At 36.3% G+C, this 25,678-nt stretch overlaps 1 protein-coding gene across 6 annotated transcripts in view; it reads right to left on the reverse strand.

The window, feature by feature from the left end:
• Window positions 1-25,678, reverse strand: part of DDX4 (DEAD-box helicase 4) — a 66,419-nt gene that overhangs the window by 20,823 nt on the left and 19,918 nt on the right. For 3 of the 6 annotated variants that reach the window (XM_024981227.2, XM_059878678.1, NM_001007819.1), the window contains 11 exon segments: window positions 21,256-21,333; window positions 15,891-15,968; window positions 14,003-14,053; window positions 10,531-10,590; window positions 7,081-7,182; window positions 6,058-6,138; window positions 4,708-4,755; window positions 2,818-2,865; window positions 2,667-2,714; window positions 1,965-2,107; window positions 1,197-1,349 (listed from right to left, as the gene is read on the reverse strand). In XM_024981227.2, the coding sequence (XP_024836995.1) occupies window positions 1,197-1,349; window positions 1,965-2,107; window positions 2,667-2,714; window positions 2,818-2,865; window positions 4,708-4,755; window positions 6,058-6,138; window positions 7,081-7,182; window positions 10,531-10,590; window positions 14,003-14,053; window positions 15,891-15,968; window positions 21,256-21,333 (890 nt within the window). 6 annotated transcript variants of the gene reach the window in all.

Below are 25,678 nucleotides of genomic sequence, written 5' to 3' on the forward strand. Positions count from 1 at the left end.
ACTATGATCCTGGAAATGACAATCTTTAATGTTCATCTCATGGAGCCCTATTTAATTCACAAATCTCACAGTTTATTCCTAAGACCAACTTGGTCCCATCAGAGTTCTTTTAGCATAACCAGAGGTCACTTCATACTAAGGACCAGGTACTATACACAGACAACAACAATACATACAGCTATTTCTCATTCTCGACTCCAAAACTGTATAGCTATCACACTGTTGTTGTTAATCACTAAGTTGTGTCCAACTCTTTTTGACCCCATGAACTACAGTACGTCAGGCTGCTTTACTATCTCCCGGAGTTTGCTCAAACTCATGTCCATTGAGTTGGTGATGCCATCCAACCATCTCTTCCTCTGTCGCCCCCTTCTCCTCCTGCCTTAATCTTTCCCAGCATCAGGGTCTTTTCCAATGAGGTGGCTCTTTGCATCAGGCAGCCAAAGTACTGGCGCTTCAGCATCAGTCCTTCAAGTGAATATTCAGGGCAAATTTCTTCTAGGATTGATTGCTTTGATCTCCGTGCTGTCCAAGGCACTCTCAAGAGCTTCCTCCAGCACCACAGTTTGAAAGCATCAATTCTTTGGCTTTCAGCCTTCTTTAAGGCTCTCACATCCATACATGACTATTGGAAAAACCTTAGCTTTGACTATAAGGACCTTTGTAAGCAAAGTGGTAAATTTCTGCTTTTTATTACACTGTCTAGGTTTGTCATAGCTTTTCTTCCAAGGAGGAAGTATCTTTTAATTTTGTGGCTACAGTCACCATCCACAGTGATTTTGGAGCCCAAGAAAATAAAATCTGTCACTGTTTCCACTTTTTGTTTCCCATCTATTTGCCATGAAATGATGGGGAAAACTTTACATTACATAAATTATTTTTTCCCTTGCTCTTATAATCAAAGGTCTTATAACCTTCGGTGCTTTGACTCTCAGTTGTTTTGTTTTTAATATTAAGTCCCACAGAAGGAGCTGAATACATTTAGAGATTAAACATCTATGAACTGCAAAACACTACTCTAGAAATAGTTAAAAATTCTTTCTTCAAAAGTACACAAACTTCAATAAAACCAGAAACCAGACGCAAAAACATGAGTATTTATGACAGTTCACTAAAATCATCTACTTGGGAAGAACCAAAGTTCAAAAAGTGACAGTTTGAATACTGGGCAAAATATAAGTAGGGAAGTGACTTACAGTCTTTCCAGAGCCCGTCTGAGCACAAGCCATCAAATCTCGTCCTCCTTGTATAATAGGAATACTGTATTTTTGCACAGGAGTAAGCTTAGTATAACCAGCTTTAGCAATGTTGTTATTCAGTGTCTGACAAAGATTAGCTTCTTCAAAAGTCTAAAAAAAATCAGGGGGCAGTGGTTAAATTCCATGTATCATACACTAGTCATTTCATAAACATATTCCATTTGAATTAGTTTCAAGTTGTTAATTCTACTTTATATAATACATATTCAAAAGTAATATCTAGAACCTTTATGCGATTACTTGATAGAATTAAGGAATATTCCATATAGACAATGGCTCTAAAAACTTGTTCAGCCCCCTTAAAACCTGTGAGATACAAATAACTCTGATCAATAAAAATGGTTCATTACCAACAGGGGATTCTGGGCTCCTCACTCCTTAGAAAATCACTCCCCTAAGATGCACTTTCTCACATACATAGAAAGCAGAAATATTGAATTTTCAGGAAAAGTATCCTTTTTAATAAATTTAAATCAAGTTTCCATCCTAGTTTGAGGAGGTGGGGAGGAAATATAGTACCCTCCCTTTCAACACAGCAATTAATTCTAATACAGATGTTAGATATGATTCTAAATTTCCAACCTAAGATATTGAATACTAAAGATGAAATTTTGTATTTTTTAATATCAACTTAAAGAAATGTACCAAATTTTTAAAAAACAAAGTTTGCCTCACAGGCATTACAGAAACAATTATTGCACTGACCAGAATTGCTGGTGGTGGATCATGTCCAGATACTTCTACAAGAATAGTATCGTATTTGTCAAAGTTTATGCCTGTTTGATAATGTGCAAAGATGGAGTCCTCATCTTCAGGTGGAGGAGGTGGTATGTAGGTCACTTTTGGTCCTTAGAATTTAAAATAAAATTTACATTATAAGGACTAGAATAAAAATTAAAGAGAAAACAGACAAAAACCAACAGACTCAAATTTAAAACAACATGCAAATTCCTGGGCTTCCCTGGTGGCTCACTGGTAAAGAATTCACCTGCCAAATGCAGGAAACACAAGTTCAATCCCTGCCCCAGGAAAATCTCACATGCCATAGAGCAACTAAGCCCATGTGCAACCTGTGCTCTAGAGCCCAGGAGCTGTAACTACTGAGCCTATGTATCACAACTACTGAAGCCCGTGCACCTTAGAGCCCATGCTCTGCAACAAGAAAAGCCACCACAATGAGAAGACCGCAACTAGAGAGGAGCCCTCACTCTCCGCAACTACAGAAAAGCCTGTGTAGCAACGAAGACCCAGCACAGCCAAAAGTAAATAAATAAAATTACAAAAAAATTCCCAATGTTTACCATTAAAGTTTTTACTTCAAACTTTTTAAAGTTATCTCTTTAAATAGTCTGCATTTGTATTAAAATGTAATATACATTTATGTGGATCACACAAAAATTAATATACCTTGAGTGTCACCACTTTCTCCTCCTTCAGCTTCTGACTTCCAAGAATCTTAAAAAGAATCAAACCAAAAAAAGACAAATGTTTTTTAAAATTGAGGGGTAAAACAATACTCACTATAAAAATTAAATACCTTATCTAAAGTAAAACTCACTCTTTCCAGAGCCTGTAATTACTTCTTCATTTAAACCTTTGTAACCACCTATTAAAGAAATACAGTGACAGTCAGTCAATATACAAGACTATGTATATCTTTATTTTTGTTGCTTGTCTTCAAAAAGAAAAAGTTCTAAACATGGATGGTCCCTTCAAACAAATAATATTTGAGACAATTAAGATAAATAGAATCCTGAATATTTTAAGTTCCCTTAGCATTCAAAATGCTGACTTTATGCAGGTTACAATGTTATAACATATTAGTATCTTCTTTTTTAAGCTGTTAGGTCTCTTTCCTATTCCTATATTCCTCAACAAAGGAATATATTTTCTAACAGGAACTAAAAGACCATCTCTGTTGAGATGTCCCCACTATAACCTATAGGTTCTATGATTTGCTAGGACTTAGAATACAGTCATAACTATGGCTGTGACTTATTACATAGAAAAGATATGGAGCAAAATAAGCAAAGGAAAAAAGGGTATGGGGAAAAGGCCAGAGAAGACAAGGTACAAGATTTCAAGAGTCACTCCCACTGGTGTCATACAGGACAACTTGTGACAACATGCTGAAAATGTTTACCAGAGTAATCAATTAGAGATTCAATATCCAGGGTTCTTATGAGGGGCTGATAAAGCAGGCAGGCACCTTCTGCCTGGCATGTACCAAATGTCCCAACTCCCAGAAGAAAAGTGGGTATTCATTATAAACCACATTGTTTTACAAACCATTTAGGCACAGTGGACCACTCTGTGGGGTTAAGGGTGTTGAGACCCCTCCCAAAATCCAAGTTCCCAGAAGTCAGGGAAGGGTCTCGTAAGAAGGACTTTCCAAGAAGAGCAGTCAGGCCTATCATGTTAACTCTTTTCCACATGCTACCCTTCTGGTTTCTAGACAAGGAGTCATTGATTGTGCCATTTTCAGATACTATCACAAAAAGAATAAGGACTGCATTAGATTTGAAAGGCTAACATATAGCATTTTTATATGTGTACTCTCTAATTTTCTTATCCTGTATGTCCATAGGTCTTCAAACCCCTTTTCAAACAAGATCTAATAATTTGTATAAAATATGGTTTAGCCATTAATAATCTTTTTCTGCACCGAAGAAACCAAGAATTTGAAGGAGTGAAGCAGGGAAAAGTGGTTCAAGGGAATTGCCACTATGAATGCTCTCAGACTAATAATGATCTCAGAATTTTTCAGAGATATTAAACAAGCTTTATTGTTTTACTAGTCTGGAAAATATTTTAACTTTTATATGAAATTTAAGCATTTTTAACTCTGAGATTTTTTTAATAGTATAAAATTATCTATACTGAATTTTTTTTACCCCCTATACCAAGCTAATTATCTCATAATAAGGAAGATTATTTTAATATAAGAATCTGTAAACACAGATTACATCTCCATCTTTAACATTTGCATGGTAACTCCTATTTTATGGTTATGCTATTTATTAAACAGTTATTTATTGATGAATTTTAGGTGATTTTCAGTTTTCACTTATTATAAATGAAGCTTCAGTGAACATCCTTTTATATGTATTAAGCATATATACCTACAGTATACAATGGAATTGCTGGATTAAAGAGTAGTAGTAAACAACTGGCTTCCCCTGGAGAAGGAAATGGCAACCCACTCCAGTATTCTTGCTTGGAAAATCCCATGGACAGACGAGCATGGTGGGCTATAGTCCACAGGGTTGCAAGAGTCAGACACAACATAGCAACTAAACAACAAAAGAACAACTTCTCCAAACTAGCCGTGCAAATGTATACTCCTCGAAGTGTGTATAAAAGCAGCAACAGTTACCTTTAACTTCAAAAATTAAACTTGGACTACAGTCATTTTAACCACTTACAGGTAAACCAAATAAGAACTCACCTCGTCCACTTCCACCACCACTTCTGCTTTGGAAAGTGTCACCATTACCTGTAAGGCATTGTTTCACAGAATATTCAGAGAAAACACAGCTCCTCTTCAAGCACATAAAACATATAGCTATTTCTGAGAAATCTGAGTAATTTCTCAGGATTCCTAGACCCTTAATCCACCCATCTCCTAATTCTATATTTAACTAAAATCTTTTTCTCATTTGAACATTTTGTTTAAACACTTCATTTTTTAGGGCAATTTCAGGTTCACAGAAACATTAAAGGGAAAATACAGAGACTTCCCAGATATTTCCAGTCCTAACACCTGCATATTCCCCCCCTCCCCATAATCAACATTCCCCACAAGAGAGGTATTTTGTTACAGCTGATAAACCTATACTGGCACAACATAATCACCCAAAGTCCACGGTTTACATTACAGCTCATTCATGGTACTGCACAGTGTTTTTTATGTTTGCAAAAGTATATCATGGCATGTCTCCATCATTACAGTATCATACAAAGTAACTTCACTACCCTAGAAATTCTCAATGCTCTGTCTGTTCATCCCTTCCCTGAACCCCTAGCAACCACTCATTTTTTTTCACCCCTCTTCTTACTGTTTTGCCTTTTCCAGAATGTCATACAGAGCTGGAATCATATAGTATATGGTCTTTTCAGATTGGCTTCTTTCACTCAGTAGCACATATTTAGAGTTTCCCCAGTGGCTCAGCAGTAAAGAATCTGCCTGCAATGCAGGAGTCACAGGAGACGCAGGTTCAATCCCTGGGTTGGCAAGATCCCCTGGAGGAGGGCATGACAACCGACTATAGTATTCCTGCCTAGAGAATCCCATGGACAGAGGAGCCTGGTGAGCTACAGTCCATGGGGTTGCAAAGAATCTGACACAACTGAAGTGACTTAGCATGCACACAGTACACATTTAAGGCTCCTCCATGTCTTTTCAGGCTTGATAGCTCATTTCTTTTTAATACTACAGTTCATTTAACTACTTTTAAACATTTTCATTAACAGAATGCTTTTTTTTTTTTCACTTTCTCCTCAAATCCCCTCAGAATCCTTTCTTTGAAACCAAAGGAAACTTCATTTTCCTTCTTCTAACCAAAAGTATAATTTATATTTCAAATTAACTGGTAGATAAGAAAGAAGGAATAATTCACAGAGCACAAATTTTATGAGGGAGGGAAAACTGTCCACGTTCTTTTTCCCTACAAATCTAAAAAGCAGAGATAATCATGAGCCAATCTAATATACTTAAAAATATATATTAGGTTCAATAATCCTAGAGCTAGAAGCAAATGTAAATGATTCACATTCAGTAATAAATTCTATTTCTCACCTGCACCACTTAATGCTGATCTTCTAGAACCAAAAATGCCACCAGAGCGCTGGGTCCCCTCATCTTGTTCATAATCACTATCTAGATTTCCAGATAAAAATTTAGATTATGTTACCTTTTAAAACTTTTAAATCATGCAGTAAACAGAGAAAAATCAATTTATGGTACCAGAAATTAAAAAGATGCAAGATAAAATAATTTAACAGGAATCATAGTATTTTTGAAGTATCACACAGAAGGATTTTTCCATAAATTATTTCCTTCTATTACAAATTACTTTCTCAAAATTTTATTAAAATTATCTTATAAAAGTAGTCAGAGCTAATACTACACCAAAATATGATATAGGCAAATTAAATTACCTTTGAAAAACAGCACTGTTACTGTCCCTCAAAATTTCACATTACATAATCTTACTGCTTATTCTCCAGAATAGCATCCCTTGGTACCCACTGCACTCAAATCAAACTTTATCAGTCTTAAACAGCAACCCTCTGGATCTCTTCACTTTTAAAAAAGTGACAATTCACTAATCTGCTACACATCTATTAAATTATTAAATCATTTATGTTTTTAGTTTCACTATTCTGTTCTCCTCTGTTAAGAGAGATATGCATTCCAAAAGTGACCTCAGGAGACAATATCTTAGCACCAAGGAAAGATGACTGGAAAAATTTAGGTAGAAATCACACTGGTATAAGAAGGTATAATGGGAGGCTGAGTCATCAGAATGCCACTTATTTGTAAGGTCAGCCATCTTTATCAAAGCTCTGAAATGCTTCACAGCATGTAATATTAAAGAACTGCATCACACAAACTGTTAGAAAGATTCACATATTCTCATTTAATCTCTAAGGAATTACATGTGTCTACAAAATAATATTTTACATAGCGTAAGTGATTATGTACCAGCCACTATACTAAACCATCCCCATATAGTCATAACAATCTTATATGTGATAGGTATTATTTTTAATCATTTCTTTAATAAATGAAGGACACTATTTGCAATCCACTACTAACTTGGACTTCCTCGACCAAATCCTCCACGGCAACCTCGGAAACTACCTCTTCCACCTCTTCTGGACGATCCTAAAGCTTCTGAATCATTTCCGTCTTGATAACCTATAATATTAAAACACAAACACACAAACGACACAAAAACCAACAAAGAAATCTTGGGGACACGGTGGCCAAGTTAATTTAAGCCTTGCATAATTCAATGACTTTAATATTTTAAGCCATCAACAGATAGTTACTAAAGAGAAATGCTGTATTTGACCTATAAATGCTCAACTTTACCAGTAAATAGATAAAAGGTATTATTTTTTTTTTTAAATCCACTATTTGCTTTGCGAACAAAACCTAAAAATGACTAAAAAGAAAAAGTGACACCTATAAACACTGTGGTGTTAGAGAAGACTCTTTAGAGTCCCTTGGACTGCAAGGAGATCAAACCAGTCAATCCTAAAGCAAATAACTCCTGACTATTCATTGGAAGGACTGATGCTGAAGCTGAAACTCCAATACTTTGGCCACCTGATGTGAAGAACTGATTTGTTGGAAAAGACCCTGATGCTGGGAAAGATTGAAGGTGGGAGGAGAAGGGGACGACAGAGGATGAGATGGTTGGATGGCATCACCAATTCAATGGACATGAGTTTGAACAAGCTATGGGTGTTGGTGATGGACAGGGAAGCCTGGTGTGCTGCAGTCCGCAGGGTCGCAGAGAGCCTGAGTGACTCAACTGAACTGAACTGAATGTCCTAAAAATATCAGTTAAGTCTAACTGTTCTAATACGTCATTCAGGATCTCTGTTGCCTTACTGATTTTCTATCTGGAAGATCTGTATATACAAATGACCAATATACACATGGAGAGCTGCTCAACATCACAGTCATCAGGAAATGCAAATCAAAATCACAATGATACAAGGATATGTTGTGCAATACAGAGGATACAGCCAACATTTCATAATAACTATAAGTGGAGTATGAATCACTATGTTTTGATACCTGTAATTTACAAAATATTATACATCAACTATATGTCAATTATAAAAAATCATAATGAGATACCACTTTATATCCATTAGAATGACTATAGTCAAAAAGACAAACACTAACAAGTGTCACCAAAAGAAATGTACTTGAATGTTCAGAGCAGTAGTTTCAGAACAGTCCAAAACTGTACAAAATCCAAGTACACATCATTAGCAGAACAGGAAAACAAAAGAACACTATATAGCAATAATGATCTTCAACTGCAACCAACAATAAGACAATCTCACAATTAAGAAGCTAACCACAAAAATATTATATACTATGTGATTTCATTTATATTAAATACAAAATTTTTTAAAATTTATGCTACTAGAAGTCGGAATAGAGATTAACTGGAAGGGCAGTGCTAATGACTAAAAATGAGCATGAAAGGGGTTTTTGAGGATCTAGTAGTTTCTACTCCTGATCTGCGTGCTTGGGAAAACACAGAACCCAGGTGTTTTCAGTTACTGAAAAATCACTGAGCTGTATACATTTATGACATATGCACCAACCTGTTCCTGTATGACATGATACTTCAACATAAACTTAGATAAGGTTCTATTTACACACACATCTGTATTTACTGAGTGACCACCGTGTCACACACAAGTTTTCTACCTTCAAATGTATACATCTAAAGAAAATAGCAATCAGGGACACCCTACTAGACAACCTACACTAGTCAATAAGTCAGGATCAAGCACAAAGAGCTGCAACTGGCTTTTCATTGCTGCACTTAAATATGAATTAAAATGATTTAAAGAAAACTGAATAGTAAGAAAGATAGCCACTGTTCTGCAGAAAACCAAAAGAGCTATGTTTTAGGAACATTAGTGTCAAAACTCCTTGTTAAAGGGGGAAGGAGAGCAATGTTAAAAGACGAGTCTATTTCTTAACTAAATGTCCGCCCCATCATTGCAGGGCCCCCTACAATTGCCATTAAAGACTCAGCTTATGCAGAAAGTGAAGAGGAACTAAAAAGCCTCTTGATGAAAGTGAAAGAGGAGAGTGAAAAAGTTGGCTTAAAGCTCAACATTCAGAAAACAAAGATCATGGCATCTGGTCCCATCACTTCATGGGAAATAGATGGGGAAACAGTGGAAACAGTGGCAGACTTTATTTTTCTGGGCTCCAAAATCACTGCAGATGGTGACTGCAGCTGTGAAATTAAAAGACGCTTACTCCTTGGAAGGAAAGTTATGACCAACCTAGATAGCATACTGAAAAGCAGAGACATTACTTTGCCAACAAAGGTCCATATAGTCAAGGCTATGGTTTTTCCAGTGGTCATATATGGATGTGAGAGTTGGACTGTGAAGAAAGCTGAGCGCCGAAGAATTGATGCTTTTGAACTGTGGTGTTGGAAAAGACTCTTGAGAGTCCCTTGGACTGCAAGGAGATCCAACTAGTCCATTCTAAAGGAGATCAGTCCTGGGTGTTCTTTGGAAGGAATGATGCTAAAGCTGAAACTCCAGTACTTTGGCCACCTCATGCGAAGAGCTGACTCATTGGAAAAGACTGTGATGCTGGGAGGGATTGGGGGCAGGAGGAGAAGGGGACAACAGAGGATGAGATGGTTGGATGGCATCACCGACTCGATGGACTTGAGTTTGAATGAACTCCAGGAGTCGGTGATGGACAGGGAGGCCTGGCATGCTGCAATTCATGGGGTCGCAAAGAGTCAGACACAACTGAGCGACTGAACTGATTCACCACCAAATTCCTACCCACCGCCCCTCACAACTCATCCAAGGCTATAGTGAAATCCACAGCAAGTCTCAGCTTCACTAGGAAGGCCTGCTATTCAATGATCTATTCAATGAGCCAATCATCTAATAGGCAAGGGAAAACGATATCTCCAAGTTGCAGCAAAAACTATGATGTATCTAGTGCAGCTCCAAACACTAAAGTTCTATCATAAATATATTTGCACACTTGTAGCAATTTTATAAGTTCACTGTGGTTTTTCGTGGATATTGTTGCTATTTTAACATGTCTGCCTATAGATAATCCAGAACTGAGCACTATAATTTTTATACCATCTCACCTCAAGCAGAGGCAGGATTAGCAAGTATGGTAATTAATCTACAACTTCTCCCTTCCCCCATATCTCCAATGTTCCTACTCAGAGACAAAGACATCCCAGTTTATCTATACTGTGAATGACCAAGATTCACACAGTCCCACCTTTTGTAGTTCATAGAACACTCTGGAGGTCTTAGGAAAAGACAAATCGAGTGACATCAGAAAGCAGAAGGAGAGACACCTACTGAATATTAACTCAAATATTAACAGCATAAAGGATATGCCAAAGTATTTTTCTTGAAAGGTTTTCACCACCAGAATTTTTCTTTCAGCTCTTCCAAAATCAATTTTTCAGTTTAATTTCTGTCTTAAGTACAAGTTGTTCCAAAACATGGTCCTTACCGCCTCTCTTGGAAAACCCTCTGTTCCGTGTTTGATTATCTTCACAGTCAATACTAGATTCTTGAATAAAAATTTAACATGTGAATAGCATCTAAATAATTATTGCAGTATTTATATTACTGTAGTATCTAAATAGTACTATCACAAGAGAAATTACTGAGAAAAAATATATTCATAAGCTAACATATGAACAAAATTTTAAATTTTAAAATCACCATAACAACAAAATACAAACACATTATTCAGTCAATTCTTTTTAAAAATCACCTAATATACCTAAATACTAAATGTTAAGCATGTTATCTGTCAAGTTCTGAGCACAGCCAAAAAATAAGAATTTCATAAATGTCACGAAACAGTTTCAGAAATATCTGAACAGTTGAGTAGTCAAACGGATCTCAGAAATGCATAACTATTGTATTTATAATGTCATCATTAATCTGTAAATTGTCTTTCTTAATAAACCTGAGGCATTATAGTGTTTTTTTAATATATGCAAACTTTTCCCTATCCATCCTAATGGAAGCATTTGGGGACATCCCGGCTTTCTGTCCTTAGTGACATTATTAAGTAACATTACCAGAGTTTATACATAGTAGTATGAGGATCACTACACTGAAGGATGACTAAAAATTATCAGGAAAGTTGGTTAAAAATAAATTATCAGAACCCACCCTAGAGAGATTCATTTTGAATGTGCAGAGTGATATCCAGGAATGAACAATTTTTCTAAATTAAAAAATTATACCTTATTGATATAACTTTCAGTAATAACTTTAAGCTTTCTAGAAGATTCCAATAAACCCATATTTGGAAAATACCAAGATGGTTTCAAGGAATCTTTGTACATATCACTAACATTTAGTGCCAGAGAACTAGGTCCCAGTGATGACATATGTGGCTCGACAGATTAAAAGCTATCAGTTGTTTATGTACAAAAGTACTAATCTACTCAATTAATATTGATTTATAATAAACAATGACCCACAGCTCTTGTTGCAGGCTCCTATTTGAGCTGACATCAACAATTGACAATATTCCTAAAGAATCATTTAACATCAAGACAACCTTCTCAGAAGCAAAGATTTCATACAAGGGGGTTGAAGAGGAAAGAAAGAATTCTGCAAAGATTCTTAGAATAATCTGGAATAATGGAATTATTATTTGATGATATAATAATTCATCATCATCTGGAATAATGATGATGGTAGCTAACATTTATTGTCATATATGAAAGAAAACCCACCTCACATAACCTTTGGCCAACTGTTCTCCTCAAACAAACTTACAGTTATTTTGACCACACTGGGAATTAAAATAGGCTAATGACATTAGGAGAAACTGGGTGAGGAGTACAATTACATTAGAGGCAAGCTGAAGGAAATCTTCTGTACTATTTTTGAAACTTCTTGAGTCAAATGATTTCAAAATAAAAAGTTATTAAAAAATAATCTCTGTAGAGTTAAAAATAAAGTTAAGCACAAACAAAAATGAGATAATGATCCCAAGATCAGTTATAATCTACTAATTATAGAAAAATAATGTAATAATAACACATAAAACAGTATCCATCTGACACTCTTCTAAATGAATTCTATTTTAACTTTTTAAATCCTCACAAAAACCTTATGAGGTGGGTATTATCCTCAATTTATAAACAGAAAAAAAGAAATACAAAGTTAAACATGCTTTTTTAAAATAATACAACTGACAGGAAGAGAAGGATCTGGGTCTCAAATCCCGGGTGTCTGATTCCAAAATCTGAGCTCCTTATTACTATACTGGACCAGCTAAGGGACACAAGATACGGGAAAAATAACCACAAAATACACTATACATCTGTGTGCAGAGAAGTTATAAAGACTCCATAGATCAGTGGTTACCAAATGAAAGAGGCATCAGAGTCAGCAGGGAGGCTTTTAAATACAGGATCCAGGGCCTCACTCAAATCTCCTCAATCAGGTTCTCTTGGGAAAGTATTATTAATTATTGTAGTCTATCTTCTGCTAACAATACTCTATTCTCACCATTTTCTGTATTCCTCCAAACCAGAGTGTCAGTACCTTCAAACCACATAAATGTCTTTGATTTTAGCAGTGATCCAGTCTCAGGAATCCTTTTCCACTGTAAATACTTATTTGAGTCTGAATAAGTACCTACATGCCCCAAATTGTATTTATATATAAAGTGAAATTTTGTTTCCTGACTTGTTCTACTATCCTCTTTTTCTTAAGGTAACACAGCATTCAAAAGTTGTACTTCATAGATTAGTTAAGATAGATGACAACAGCCCAGATTAGGAAGGCTGAATTCTTGGTTAAGGCTCTGCCTATACTGCTTTGGTCACAAAGAGTCGGACACAATTGAGCAACTGAACTGAACTGATACTGCTTTGGGGCTTCCGTGGTGGTTCGGCTGGTAAAGAATCCGCCTGCAATAAGGGAGACCTAGGTTGGAAAGATCCTATGGAGAAGGGAATGGCTACCCACTCCAGTATTCTGGCCGGAAGAATTCATGGATGAAGCACAAGCTGGAATCAAGACAGCTGCGAGAAAAATCAATAACCTTGCCTATGCAGATGAAGCCACCCTTATGGCAGAAAGCCGAGAGGAACTAAAGAGCCTATTATTGAAAGTGAAAGAGAGTGAAAAAGCTGGCCTAAAACTCAACTTTCAAAAAATGAAGATCATGGTATCTGGTCCCATCACTTCATGGCAAATAGATGGGGAAACAATGGAAACAGTGACAAACTTTATTTTCTTGGGCTCTAAAATCACTGCAGATGGTGACTTCAGCCATGAAATTAAAAGACACTTACTCCTTGGAAGAAAAGCTATGACCAAGCTAGACAGCATATTAAAAAGCAGAGACATTACCTTGCTGACAAAGGTCCATCTAGTCAAAGCTACGGTTTCTCCATTAGTCATGTATGAATATGAGTTGGACCATAAATAAAGCTGAGTGCACCAAAGAATTGATGCTTTTGAACTGTGGTATTGGAGAAGACTCTTGAAAGTCCCTTGGACTGCAAGGAGACCAAACTAGTCAATCCTAAAGGAAGTCAGTTCTGAATGTTCATTGGAAGGACTGATGCTGAAGCTCCAATACTTTGGCCACCTGATGCAAAGAACTGACTCATTAGAAAAGACCCTGATGCTGAGAAAGATTGAAGGCAGGAGGAGAAGGGGACGACAGAGGATGAGATGGTTGGATAGCATCACTGACTGGATGGAAATGAGTTTTAGCAAGCTCTGGGAGTTGGTGATGGACAGGGAAGCCCAGCGTGCTGCAGTGCATGGGGTCACAAAGAGCCAGACACGACTGAGCGACTGAACTGACTGATAGTTGCTTTATAAAACTGTGTTTAAATAAATCAGAGCTGGAACAGATTAAGATACTTAATTATATTTTCTCCTTAACATGTATTCTAGACGCTAAATTCTTAAGTCACTACAAAAAACAGTGAACTTACCTCTCCAGAAACCAGAGCTATCACCTTCTTCAAACTTGTTATTTGAAAAACCTACACAAAACATAAAATTAAACTCGCAAATTTCTGAAAACAATTACCTAAATCAAATGACCAAAAACCAATTTCTTCTGCAGAAGAAAGAGAAACAGAGAAACACACACCTTACAGGGACTGACAGTTATGATGTCCCTTTAAAACTGTATAAATCACATACAACTATATATATAAATAGTGATGAGTGCATATGCATTGTATGCCAACTTCTGCCTTGTGTCAGTTTAAGATTAAAATACCAGCCAATCTTATATAACCTAAAATGTTACATATTCCTCCATATGTACATGAGTGAAACATGGGTATGCGTGTGCCTATCTCACTATAACCACTATGTACTTTCTATTCAAAATATCAAATTTTTATGAATTTTATGAATTATACTCTCATCTGCTGGAGGACAACTAAATTACAATCCAATATCATATCATTTTTCCCTTCTCAGTATCAAGGAGATTCTGCCAACTTCTGTTAATAAAATTTTAAAAACAATCTTTCACCAAAGTCTGCTTTCAAATTTCTCATTGAATAAAACCTTGTGTCTAGATGTATGCATCTCTGGAACATATAGATGTAGCTCTAAAGTTCACTTTAAAAGCATCCATCAGTAATATTTCATACATTTTAAAAAATATTAGTCTTAATAAAATGATCTTTACTGAAGTGATACTCAGGGTACCTAGGTAACTACAAGTTACTCAGATAATGTAACTTAAATGTCAATATGCAATGTCTATCAATCATGATCTAATTTAAATAAAATATATTAAATTACAGCTTCAATAGTACAGAGACCAATCAATTACTCTTTGACAGACATTAAATTTATATGCAAGGTGTCTACATATTAAGTCATTTAACATCTCAGGCTCAACAAAATCTCATGTTCCAGCATTAAACTTCAGAGACATTTAATATATAATTAGCATATAAAAAAGTAAGTATCCATATATAGAGGCCATATGGCCTCTATATATGAATGGATAACACTTTTTCCTTAAGCAGATATATAATTTCAAAATAAAGACAGCCCCTACAAAAAGATTATATATAACAAAACAGATTTTTTGGTTATTTTATTCATTTAAATATTTGCAATCTTTGAAGTTGGTTCAGAAAAGGATTACATTCTACTGCCCTCTACAATTGCCCCTTTCCCTCCATACACCTTTCCCAGAAAAGTCAAGTGCTAAGTCTCCAAAATGCTTGAGAAGTCTTCCATCTACGTACTATTGGTTTTGATCTTAAACTCTATGTAAGTTCTACTTTATAGTTTTTAAATTTTTTTAGAAACAAAATGCAAATTCAAAACTTCTACTGGTTCTTTTGGAGAAGGAAATGGCAACCCATTCCAGTATTCTTGCCTGGAGAATCCCATGGACAGAGGAGCCTGGCAGGCTACAGTCCACAGGGTCGCAAGAGTCAGACACAACTTAGCGACTAAACCACCACCACTGGTTCTTTGTTCAAGTACAGATGGAAACTCAGGTTCACCCCTGGAAGTGTAAGATAGATCTCTTGTTGCAGAAGCAGGGCAAGGAAATCATGAGTACAGGAGAAAAGACGTGGGGTTCACCTGTGGGGTAAAGCAATTTGACGAGATGCTGCAGCAAGTAGCATGGTTATTAAAAAGGAAAACAAGAGAACTAAACAGAATAGCAAACACATCCAAAGCAGCATAAAGTGTTGCTAAAAACTATGATTAGGAAAGTGAAAGCACTCCCTTGTGATCTCCATAAATTCTTGGGAAAGGCACACACTTAAAAGGAAACAGAACTCAAAGACTATAAGGTGTCACTTAAGTTTCAATTGAAAGACATCATAAGCAGATTACCTCTGTTTCCAAAACTCTTTCCAACTCCAAAACCACCCACTGTGGACGTATTCTCTCTTTTATTAGACTCACCAGGATCTGAAAAAGTTCAGATAAAATTAAAACTTTTTAAAGTATAAAATCAAGTGTGTCATCAATAACTAGGAATTAAATGAATCTGTGTGGTAAGGGAACTTACAAGGATGAGGAGAGAGTATTACAGGAACTTATAAAATTAAAATATACCTGCAACTTCTTTTTTAAAAATTCTTACATTATACCAAACTAAAAATGTAAATATACTATTGCTGAAATACAGCTCTCAACTAGTTGCTATTTTACTAGAGAACTTTAACCAGGAAATTCAACTCTACAATTGAACTCTATTCAACTCTGATTTTCTATATATTGAAACCTCACCTTGATAGATCCAGCTATTTAGATAGATCACATACCTCTATGTGAAAGTCACTGCTAATGAAAATTCTATACTCTTGTCCTTTAATTATTATTTATTCATTTAAAAAAATATATTTATTATTTATTTGGCTGCACCAGGTCTTAGTTGCATCATGAGAACTCTTAGTTGCAGCATATGGGATCTAGTTCCCTGACCAAGGATCAAACCAGGGCCCCTGGTATTGGCAGCATAGAGTCTTAAGTCACTGGACCACCAGGGAAGTCCCGATTCATTTTTCCAGTACTTAAATCACTCTCAATCTACTTTTTAAAATTAGAATTAAGAAAGAGCTATATAATAACAAAAAAATGCTAATACCATTTCCTTTTATTTCCCACTCCTCCATAGTATTTCCCTATATCAACCTTCTTAGTTTTATATCCTGCCGGGAGCCAGCATATTGCATATTGAGTGCATATTGCATATTGAGTGCAGCACTTTCCACAGCATCATCTTTCAGGACCTGGAATAGCTCAACTGGAATTCTATCACTGCTGGGAGCCAGTGTGAGGAACTCTGCCCATGACAAAGGTCATGAGGAAGGAGGCTCGGCATACGCAAAGGCGGGATCGAGCCTCAGGGGTCCCCCTGGAAATTTTCGAGCATTTACACCCAAAACCAGAGTCTGCCTACTTTCTGCTTTGTGCTTTCACCTACACCTCTGACTTTACGGGGGGCTGTCCCCCACTACCTCTCTGAAAAAAGAGTTAGCTTACAGCTCCAGTTAATAATTCCTGGGTGTGACAGTGTTTAACCTACAAACTCCTTTGGAAGTCCTCTAGCCTGCATGAATAGGTTTTTTCCGGCAACATGTGATTGTTCAGAGCCTCCCAACTGTGAGAGGCAGGAGATGTTCTAAACTGTCTAAACACAGATTCCTTTGAGTAGTTAAAAGATTGATTAGAAATTGTATTGGTGAAGGGTTTTTCACTTGTTGGGCCAATGTTTGCTGTTAAGTTTCCATATCCCTTACCTGCTGTGTCCCTGGCAGTGTATTGATTAATATAATTGGTGTAAGTAGTAGCTTTAATGTTTGTAACCTGGGACCCTTGAGTTAATTCTTTTTCTTGTTATAGCCCACCACACCTTTGCTCTGTAGGAATGCAACTTTATCTAATGCTTTTGGAGGGTGGCTCCTGACCAGTCACCTTTAGAGAAAAATAAGTTTTCTGAAGAAAGGGTCTTAAAATGTTAACAGGCCTCCGGGCCAGAAGATGATGCAAATCACCTAAGCTTTTGCATATGATAAGTTTGCAGGAAGAAAGCCTGGCTTGCTGCATGACTCTACCCCTTCCCCCATTATCCTCTATGCATAACTTATAAAAACTACTTTGGAAAATAAAGTGCGGGCCTTGTTCACCGAAACTTGGTCTCACCATGTCGTTCTTTCTCTTACCTTCTGGCTGAATTATTCAGCCTCTTTTCTCCACTGAATTTCCTCACTGAGCTATCCTTATTCCATTACTCTTTATATCCTTAATTAAAGTTTAATTAAGCAGTTGTTTCCTGATCCTCGCCAACGCCGTCCCCGCTTCAAATTCCCTGGATCCACCGGGGCTGGACCCCGGCAATATCCCACTATATAACTCTGAGATATTGGGGGCAGGAGGAGAAGGGGATGACAGAGGATGAGATGGCTGGATGGCATCACTGACTCGATGGACGTGAGTCTCAGTGAACTCCGGGAGCTGGTGATGGACAGGGAGGCCTGGTGTGCTGTGATTCATGGGGTCGCAAAGAGTCGGACACGACTGAGCGACTGAACTGAACTGAACTGACTGATACAACTCTGAACACCCAACATTTTAACTCGTAAAACAACTTCCCATACTCCACACTGTGAACTTCTAATATATTCTATTTCCTACATGCTATTCCTTCAGCATGACATTCCTTGCTTTCCTATTTTTCCTAGCAAAATTCTTTTCACTCTTCAAAAGCCTGATTCAAAACCCACCTCTTCTGTGAAGTCCTCCTTCAGTCCTCCAACTGTAATCAATTCATCAATCACATTCCCACAGCATACTATGTGTATCTCTTTTTAAGCAATATTTCTTTCCATGTGCTTCTCTACCACTAAATTAAGAATTTTGAGGGCAGAGTTTCTATGCTAAGCAGCACAGTTATTTAAAACATAAACTTAAGCACCCAAAACATTATAAATAGCCACTTTAAATTATCACTGGGATAATTATCATTATCTTGTTACTTTCACAAATTATCTTCCCTACATCTGTAATATCCTAATACAGAGGAGCTAAGAGATCTGTGAAACTCCTAATGCCACATGTAAAACTGTGTATATGCAACTATCAGTATTTTTATCAGATGCTAAAAAAGCATGTGATTCAGAAAGCTAAGGCTTTTCAGGCCATACTTCACAGAAGATAAAAAGCTAGTCAATATATATGTTAGGTAATTAAAAGTCAATTTTAGAACCACGTTACTAGATATATCCAAGTTGTGAAAAAAAATACCATAGAGATTGAAACGAACTAGAATGTTAAACTGAATCATTTGGGATAGGTGTGGTTCTTCTATAAATTTCCAGGATTATATGCAGTATTAAAGATAACTTTTTTCTTTTCTTAAATATTATCGGAGTACAGTTAATTTACAATTTTGTGTTAGTTTCAGGTATACAAAGTGATTCAGTTTACATATACATATATTCATCCTTTTTCAGATTTTTCAAAAATAACTTTTTAAAGTATCAATGTTCACAGAGAGTTTTGATCAGAAATTTAATGTATTTAAATCTACAATATAACAATTCATAGTAAAATCTCAGTGATGGTTTTCTCATTTAAAAAGGCTCTATTCAACAATGTTTAGAAGTCTGTATCAAAAAATATCATTCTAAATTAGGATTTTAAAATATATCCAAATATTAAGTAGTTCCCTGAGTGTCATATTAAGGTATTTGTTACTTCTTAGTAGTAGCAAACAAAATACACACTTGACTCTCTAAGTACAACTACATGGTCCAAAACATTAATGCTTCTTACTTAATATGCAGGCTTAAAAACAAAAAAAATATATATGTATCTTCAACAAATTTCATTAGTAGAATATGTCAAAGCATAAAATTCACACTTATGTTAACTCTATCTTAAAAAATTAAGTTTTCCAAGTAGCAAATGAAATACCATAGACCAACTTTCAGTTGCCAATGAATAAAAACATATAGAAATACCAAAGTTTTTCAAAAACTAACATTTAATAAATTCAAGAATAAGTATCATGTATATTTAAAACTATTAACCTTAGCTTACGGCATCCCATAAAAGAAATTTATTTAAAAATTCATATGACCATTTGAGGTTCTAATAATATTTTGTTGCACTATACTAAAATACAGTGAGAATATTTTCAGCATTTTAACAACAAATCTAAAAATGGAATGGAGGAAAGTATTTTGCTGGGTCATTTTCTGTCAAATCTAGTGCTGGTTGTTCTAAAAGTGACAATAAAAACTTTGAATTTTGAAAAAACAACCTCTTAATACTAGCGAGCTAACAGAACTGTTTCACATACTGCATTTTCATGAGAAACATAAAACTTAAGAAAGAGGTCCTTCACATTCTAGTCTCTGGAGTTTCTCTCATTCCTCCCATGCCAAATGGGAACAAAAACCATCAACACATTAAGCAGAAGCTCTAGGAAGCTGCTCTAGGAAGCAACTCTCTTTAATCAATCTACCCATCTAATCAATTCAACTATTTTCTACTATCTTAAAAAGTAAAACAGTGAAAAGAATACTGGTATTGAAAAAAAAATTCATCATCCCAACAAAGTCTACTATACACTAAGTTATATCAGATTTACCTTGCACTAAACTGCCTCTTGAGAAACCTATATGCAGGTCAGGAAGCAACAGTTAGAACTGGACATGGAACAACAGACTGGTTCCAAATAGGAAAAGGAGAACATCAAGGCTGTATATCGTCACCTGGTTGTTTAACTTATATGCAGAGTACATCATGAGAAACGCTGGACTGGAAGAAGCACAAGCTGGAATCAAGATTGCCGGGAGAAATATCAATAACCTCAGATATGCAGATGACACCACCCTTATGGCAGAAAGTGAAGAGGAACTCAAAAGCCTCTTGATGAAAGTGAAGCCTCTTGATGAAAGTGGAAGAGGAGAGTGAAAAGTTGGCATAAAGCTCAACACTCAGAAAACAAAGATCATGGCATCTGGTCCCATCACTTCATGGGAAATAGATGGGGAAACAGTGGAAACAGTGGCAGACTTTATTTCTGGGGGTTCCAAAATCACTGCAGATGGTGACTGCAGCTGTGAAATTAAAAGACACTTACTCCTTGGAAGGAAAGTTATGACCAACCTAGATAGCATATTCAAAAGCAGAGACATTACTTTGCCAACAAAGGTCCATCTAGTCAAGGCTATAGTTTTTCCAGTGGTCATGTATGGATGTGAGAGTTGGACTGTGAAGAAAGCTGAGAGCCAAAGAATTAATGCTTTTGAACTGTGGTGTTGGAGAAGACTCTTGAGAGTCCCTGGGACTGCAAGGAGATCCAACCAGTCCATCCTAAAGGAGATCAGCCCTGGGTGTTCTTTGGAAGGAATGATGTTGAAGCTGAAACTCCAGTACTTTGGCCACCTCATGCGAAGAGCTGACTCATTGGCAAAGACCCTGATGCTGGGAGGGATTGCGGGCAAGAGGAGAAGGTGACGACAGAGGATGAAATGGCTGGATGGCATCACCGACTCGATGGACATGAGTTTGGGTAAACTCCAGGAGTTGGTGATGGACAGGAAGGCCTGGCGTGCTGCGATTCATGGGGTCGCAAAGAGTCAGGACACGACTGAGTGACTGAACTGAACTGAAACAACCATAAAAGCCTCTATTCATTCCACTATTCAGCTATTATAATAGATGATTAAAGAAAGATACTTACCTCTGTTTCCCAAACTCCTCCCAGAGGCAAATCCACTTCTCATGAAATGATCTCTTCGAGATGATCCATCACCCATTTCTAAAGTAAGTAACATGTGAAGCAAGTCAAAATAACAAAAAACTATCCTGGTGGTAAGTAAGCTTTAAACCATCTAAATGTGCCGTGCACATGGCATAGGAGGAATTTTACATAGCAATAAGAAAGATGAGTAGACTAGTAGAAAAATGGGCTATAAGAATAGGTAGTCCTCCAAAAGAAAAAAAATGCTGACTCTCAGTCATAATTAAAGACACTGAAAATCAAAAGAAGAATGTACTTTTCCCAACCATGACTGACTTGAACAGTTTGCTAATACAAATCTAGCAGAAGACCTAAATGGGCTTTCCTCATAGCTATGTTGGTAAAGAGTCTGCCTGCAATGAAGGAGACCTAGGTTAGATCTCTGGGCTGGGAAGATCCTCTGAAGAAATAAATGGCAACCTATTTCAGTATTCTTGCCTGGAGAATACCATGGACAGGTTACAGCCCATGGGGTTGCAAGAGTTGGACATGACTTGGACATGACTTAGTGACTAAACCACCACCAGAAGACCAGACATTTCTCCAAAGACAACATACAGATGGCCAACAAACACATGAAAAGATGCTCAGCATCACTAATTATTAGAGAAATGCTAATCAAAACTACAATGAGGTATCATCTCACACAAGTCAGGATGGCCAACATCAAAAAGTCTACAAACAACAAATACTGGAGAGTGTGGGGAGAAAAGAGATCCTCTTACACTGTTGGTGGGAAGGTAAATTGATACAGGCACTATGGAGAACAATATGGAGGTTCCTAAAAACTACTAAAAACATAAGGACCATATGAGCCAGCAATCCCAACACTGGGCATACACCCAGAGAAAAACATAATTCATAAGGACACATGCACCCCAATGTTCACTGCAGCACTATTTACAAAAGCCAGGACAGGGAAGCAAGCAAAAGTTCCATCAACAGAGGAAATGAATAAAGAAGATGTGGTACACACAGACAATAGAATATTACTCGGCCATAAAAAGGAATGAAATTGGGTCACTTGTAGAGACATGGATGTACCTAGAGACTGTCATAGAGAATGAATAGTCATAAAAACAAATATCATATATTAATGCATAAATGTGGAATCTAGAAAAATGGTATAGATGAACCTATTTGCAAAGCAGAAATAGAGACACAAACATAGAAAACAAATATATGGATACCAAGAGGCAGGGGTGGGGGGAAGGATGAACTGAAGACTGGGATTCATGTATATATACTATTGATGCTATGTGTAAAATAGGTAACTAATGAAAATCCTACTATATAGCATAGGGAACTCATTGCTCTATGGAAAGGAAATCCAAACAAGTGGAAATATATATATATATAACTGGTTCACTTCACTGTACAGTAGAAACTAACATAACATTGTAAAGCAACTATATTCCAATAAATATTTTTTTTAATACCAAGACTAGTCAAGGACATAGGGAAACAAGCAGAATCATATACAACACTGAAACTATAAACTAGATCAATCTTGATCCTAATTTTAAAAGAAAATACTTTTTGAAAATATACTAGTATAATTTTTCCTGTGGATATACTCACACGGTAACACAGATACACATAAAAATGTTTTGATAAGCACTGTCTATAACAGCCAAGAAAAACAGTCAAAGGAGAACAGATAAATTACAATCATCCACAGAACACTGTAAAAATCCACAGAACTAAAAACACCAAACAAGTGACATTCTTCAATAGAATGTTCATAAAAACCAACCACATGGAAGGCCAAAATGTAAATTCAACAATTTCAAAAACCAGTATCACATACACAAAATTCTGTAATTGCAATGCAATCAAATTAAAAGTTACTAGAAGACAAATACTGTATATTTTTGCTTATATGTGGAATCTAAAAAATAAAACATGTCCACAGATATACAAAAACAGAAAAGATGAACAGATATAGAAAACGAAGTAGTGGTTTGCCACATGGGAGAAGGGTGAGGAAGGTATGAAATAGGTGAAGGGGAGGTAAGAGGTACAAACTACTAGTTACAAGGAACTACAGGGATGTAATATACAGCACAAGGAGTATAGTCAATATTTTATACTAACTCTGTATGGTGTATAGTCTATAAAAATAGCAAATCACTATATATACTGAAAATTAATATGATAGTGTAACTCAATTATACAATTTTAAAATTCTCTTACATTTGGAAATATATTTTTAAAACACTTCTATACAAAACAGTTCAAAGAAGAAAAATTACAATGGAACTTTAGAAATACTTAGAATTGTATGATAAAATGATATATATCAGAAATTAAATTTTTATACAATAAGAACTGAAAATTAATTAGGTAAACATCCATCTCAACTAGTAAGAACGTTAGAAAAACAACAAAATAAATCACACAAGAATAAAGGAGAAAAAAAAGAGGTAAGAGCAGACCTCCCTGGTGGCTCAGTGGTAAAGAATCCACTAATGCAGGAGACACAGGTTCAATCCCTGGTTCAGGAAGATCCCACATGAGGGGGGACAACTAAGCCTGTGCGCCACAACTACTGAGCCAGCTCTAGAGCCCATGAGTTGCAACTACTGAAGCCCATGCATCAACAGCCTGTGGTCCACAACAAGAGAAACCACTGGAATGAGAAGCCCATGCACTGCATCAAGAGTAGCCCCCACTTACCACAAGTGGAGAAGGCCTGTGCAGAGCAATGAAGACCCAGTACAGCCATACATAAATAAAAATAAATATATCTTTAAAAAAATGTTAAAAACAACAAATAATGCAAGAGGAAACAGAAATATAATAGTGGCTCAATAAAGCCAAAACCTAGTTCTTTTAAGAAACCAATGAGACACTCCAGGACAAAGGACGGAAAGTACGGAGATGGAAAAAGGTATTTCATGCAAATGAAAATGACAATAAAGTGGGGGATGCAACACTCATATAAACAAAACAGATATCCAAACAAAAGCCATAAAAAGGCTAAAGAAAGACACTACATAATGATAAAAGAATCAATACATGAAGAGGATATTACATTCAATGACACATACGCACTCAATATAGGAGCATCTAAATTTATATAAATATATACATATTTATAAATATAAATTTTTATATTTAAAATTATATTTAAATATTTAAAATACTTATAAATGTAAAAACATATAAGTATATAAAAATATTATACTCTTTGCAGACAAACATGGAGAACTCTATACAGTCAGCAAAAACAAGACCAGGAGCTGACTGTGGCTCAGATCATAAACTTGTTACTGCCAAATTCAGACTGAAACTGAAGAAAGCAGGGAAAACCACTAGAGCCTTCAGGTATGACCTAAATCAAATCCCTTATGATTATAGAGTGGAAGTGAGAAATACATTCAAGGGATTAGATCTAACGGAGTGCCTGAAGAACTATGGATGGAGGTTCCTGACATAGTACAAAAGGCAGTGATCAAGACCATCTCCAAGAAAAAGAAATGGAAAAAGGCAAAATGGTTGTCTTAGGAGGCCTTACAAATAGCTGAGAAGAGAAGTGAAAGAAAAAGGAGAAAAGGAAAGATAAACCCATTTGAATGCAGAGTTCCAAAGAATAGCACAGAGAGAGAAGAAAGCCTTCCTCAGTGATCAGTGCAAAGAGATAGAGGAAAACAACAGAATGGGCAAGACTAGAGATCTCTTCAAGAAAATGAGTGATACTAAAGGGAACAGTTCATGCAAAGATGGGCTCGATAAAGGACAGAAATAGTATGGACCTAAAAGAAGCAGAGATATTAAGAAGAGGTGGCAAATACACAGAACTATATACAAAAAAGATCTTCACGACCCAGATAATCACGATGGTGTAATCACTCACCTAGAGTGGAACGTGAAGTCAAGTGGGCCTTAGGAAGCATCACTATGAACAAAGCTAGTAGAGGTGATGGAATTCCAGTTGAGCTATTTAAAATCCTAAAAGATGATGCTGTGAAAAGTGTTGCACTCAACATGCCAGCAAATTTTGAAGACTCAGCAGTGGCCACAGGACTGGAAAAGGTCAATTTTCATTCCAATCCACAAGAAAGGCAATACCAAAGAATGTTCAAACTACTGCACAACTGCACTCATCTCACATGCTAGCAAAGTAATGCTCAAAATTCTCCAAGCCAGGCTTCAACAGTACATGAACCATGAACTTACAGATGTTCAAGCTGGATTTAGAAAAGGCAGAGGGACCCAAGATCAAATTGCCAATATTCAAATTGCCAATATTCAAATTGCCAATAACTCAAGATCATTGAAAAAGCATGTGAGTTCAAGAAAAATATCTACTTCTGCTTTATTGACTAGGCCAAAGCCTTTGACTGTGTAGATCTCAACA

Source organism: Bos taurus, chromosome 20 (genome assembly GCF_002263795.3).
Source record: "Bos taurus isolate L1 Dominette 01449 registration number 42190680 breed Hereford chromosome 20, ARS-UCD2.0, whole genome shotgun sequence".
Classification (NCBI taxonomy): Eukaryota; Metazoa; Chordata; class Mammalia; order Artiodactyla; family Bovidae; genus Bos; species Bos taurus.